General features: G+C 56.1%; 2 protein-coding genes across 2 annotated transcripts in view; both read left to right on the top strand.

Annotated features, from left to right (window-relative positions):
* The window catches only part of DHRS13 (dehydrogenase/reductase 13), a 3,952-nt gene extending 1,866 nt beyond the window's left edge, over positions 1–2,086 (top strand). The window contains exons 5-6 of the mRNA XM_007452466.1: positions 1–230; positions 1,644–2,086. The exon at positions 1–230 is cut by the window's left edge and continues 11 nt beyond it. Of these exons, the coding sequence (XP_007452528.1) occupies positions 1–230; positions 1,644–2,086 (673 nt within the window). The remainder of the gene's footprint in view (positions 231–1,643) is intronic.
* A 735-nt stretch (positions 2,087–2,821) lies between these two features.
* FLOT2 (flotillin 2) overlaps positions 2,822–3,196 on the top strand; it is a 17,726-nt gene continuing 17,351 nt past the window's right edge. Inside the window, exon 1 of the mRNA XM_007452430.1 lies at positions 2,822–3,002. Coding sequence (XP_007452492.1) covers positions 2,954–3,002 — 49 coding nt within the window. The 5' untranslated portion in view covers positions 2,822–2,953. The remainder of the gene's footprint in view (positions 3,003–3,196) is intronic.

Below are 3,196 nucleotides of genomic sequence, written 5' to 3'. Positions count from 1 at the left end.
CCTGCTGCTGCCCCGGCTGAAGACATGCGCCCCCAGCCGCGTGGTGGTGGTATCCTCAGCTGCCCACCGTCGAGGCCGCCTCGACTTCACACGCCTGGACTGCCCAGTGGTGGGCTGGCGGCAGGAGCTGCGGGCATATGCCGACAGTAAGCTGGCCAACGTATTGTTTGCCAGGGAGCTCGCCACTCAGCTTGAGGGCACTGGCATCACCTGCTATGCAGCCCACCCAGGTGAGACTTGGCTCTCTGGCTGCTCTGCTTTGTTTTGACTCCCCCTCTCCCATCCTCGCCCCCATCCCATGCTCCCCCAACCTCTCATTGAGCCACAGAATCTCAGGGTAGGAAGGAAGTCTGGTCCAAGGAGAGAATTGGCTCTCCTTGTCTGGGTTTTTCCTCTCACACCACAAACTTGGATGCTCACTGCTAGGTAAGAGTATGGCAATGAATAAGGTCTAGGTTCTCACCCCAAGGAGCCATCCACATGACTGAACTGACTATAACATCATGATAATGATGATGTTAGCGAATAATTACTCATTCACTCAGGGAGCATTTACTGAGTACCTACTATGTTCCAGGCATTAATCTCAATGCAGGGGATGTAGCAGTGAACAAAACAAAGACCTTATCCTTGTAGAGTTTACATTCTACTTTAGAGAAGGGGGAGACAGCTAATAAACAAATATATACGGTGACAGGTGGTGATAAAGTGCTACGGGGAAAGATAAAACAGGGTAAGGGGACTAAGAAATGACAGGGTTGGCACAAGAAAAAGAAAAAAAGAAATGTCAGGGAGTGCTATTTTTATCTATGGCAGTCAAGGAAGATGTATCTGAAAAGGTAACATTTGAGTAGAGGCCTGAAGGAGATGAGAGAATGAGGCATGAGGCTTTCTGAGGAGAAGAGTTAAGGAACAGAGTAAATAGCAAGTGCAAGGGCCCTGAGGCAGAAGTGCCTGGTGTGCTTGAGAAAGAACAGGGAGCCTGGTATGGTTGGAACAGAGTGAGAGCGGAGAGAGTGGCAAGAGATGAGGAATAGAGATGGGCTGGGTCATCCAGGGTCGCTGGGAGCCTTTTGTCTTACAGTCTGAGTGATTTTACTGATGAATAAGACCCATCCCTGCCTTTAGGGAACAGGTTCCAGGATAACAAGATTTGCCTCACCCGTATTACCATACTGCATATTAGATAATCATTGCCTAAGGCTCATTAGTAACTATAATAGTGACAATAATAATTATAGATAACCATTATTACACTCCATGTCTCTAACGCCCGAAACAGTGTCTGGTCTACTACAGGTGTTAATAAATGTTTGCTGATTAAACAAAGGAATAGGAAAAAAGATGAGCTAGTAGAAAAGGTGGAGAGAGAGAGAGAATTGTTCCAGGCTGGGGACACAGCATGAGCAAAATCTGGAAGATGAGGATATATAAGGAGTTTGGATGGAAAAGAGGAGCTTGCTGTTAGAAACGAGTGAGGTCACCTTGTCGGGGCCCTAAATACTACCTGGTAAATACTACCTTGGTTTCCCTGGAACTGGACTCTGTTCCCCACTCCCTTGTAGCCCTGTTCTTGCTGCTTTTACCCTGGGCCCTCACCCACTGTCCTCCCTGCTCCTTCCTTCCTTTCTTCCTGTCCACAGGGCCAGTGAACTCGGAGCTGTTCCTGCGCCACGTTCCTGGATGGCTCCGCCCACTTTTGCGCCCAGTGGCTTGGCTGGTGCTGCGGGCACCACGAGGGGGTGCCCAGACCCCCCTGTACTGCGCTCTGCAGGAGGGCATTGAGCCCCTCAGTGGGAGATACTTTGCCAACTGCCATGTGGAGGAGGTGCCCCCAGCTGCAAGAGACGACCGGGCAGCTCACCGGCTATGGGAGGCCAGCAAAAGGCTAGCCGGGCTTGGGCCTGGCAAGGGTGCCGAATCTGATGAAGATCCCCAGCCTGAGGACCCATATTCTCCGAGCAGCCCTCACCCTGAGGAGCCCACGGCTTCTGAACTCTACCCCAGCCCTCAGAGTTCACCAGACTTGTCTAAGGTCATGCGCCGAATTCTGGTTAAAGCTGAACCTGAGCACCAAACCTCCTAACCCCCAGGCCGGGAAGCTTTCCAGGGCACTTGGTGGGCCTTGAAAACCTTAGCTGTGTGCCAGGCCACGCACTGGGCATTGAGAGGGTTGCAATTTTTACCTCCGTGGTTACCTTCTGGGGCTTCAAGCTACATCCTGGACAGCTCATTTCCTGATGGAAGGAAATAAAGGGTGATGATTTCTTCCTGAGAGTGACCGTATCCCCAGATTGAGAGGTGGGGCGTAGTGTGCCAGATGCGGCTTCTCAGGAATTTGAATTTCGTATTTTCCAGGCCCTACCCTCAGGAATGCTGATCAGCCCTGGATGAGGGCCTGGGAATTTGTAATCTGATGCACTGCCAACACTGAGAATTACTCAGCCGGGCCCTTTTCGACCATGTAGCTAGGTAGTTGCATTATCCCCTTTTTCCAGAGGCGGGATTAGGCAGCCAGGTAAGGGACTCGCCCAAAGTCTCCCAGCTAGTAAGAGCAGGGGCTGAAATTGGAGCCCCGGCGGGCTGACTCCAGGGCCGGCCGCTGTAAGGTGGGTGCTGGGAGGTGAGAAAGGGCAGCGCGGTTGTTACCGAGGCGCCCGGCGGGAGTGGAGGGACGCCTTTGAGGGCTGGGCCCCGCTATGGCGACCCCGTGCCATAAAGCGCGTTGACCGCCGCGGCTTGAGCTCTGGCTGCTTCCCTCTGCACGCCGGCCCCGCCTTCCGCCGCCACACTTCCGGCGGGGCCGCGGCCGCCGAGGGGCGCGGGCGGACGGCCGCTGGGGGTGGCGGGATAGGCTGGGCGCGGCCGGCGGTGTGGGCGGGCGCGGGTTGTGGGCCGGCTGCTGCTGTCCAGGTCTCTGCGGCCTCCGAGGGCCCTCCGTCCCGCCGGCGCCATGGGCAATTGCCACACGGTGGGGCCCAACGAGGCGCTAGTGGTTTCAGGTGAGCGGGCAGCGAGGGAGGTGGGTCTGGGACACCCAGCGCCTGGAGGGTGTTTGGGGCGGGGGCTGTGCCTGGGAGGGCGGGGGCCGGGCTGGGGAGCGAACGGGGAGGGGCCAGGCCGGGGAAGGGCTCCGGGGGGGGGGCCTGAGCCTGCGGCGTTCCGGGCCGCACCTTGAGACCCCCTCCAGGGGGGA

Source organism: Lipotes vexillifer, unplaced genomic scaffold, assembly GCF_000442215.2.
Source record: "Lipotes vexillifer unplaced genomic scaffold, Lipotes_vexillifer_v1.1 scaffold216, whole genome shotgun sequence".
Taxonomy (NCBI): Eukaryota; Metazoa; Chordata; class Mammalia; order Artiodactyla; family Lipotidae; genus Lipotes; species Lipotes vexillifer.
Note: the sequence above shows the minus strand (reverse complement) of the source record. Positions and strands in the feature narration are given on the sequence as shown.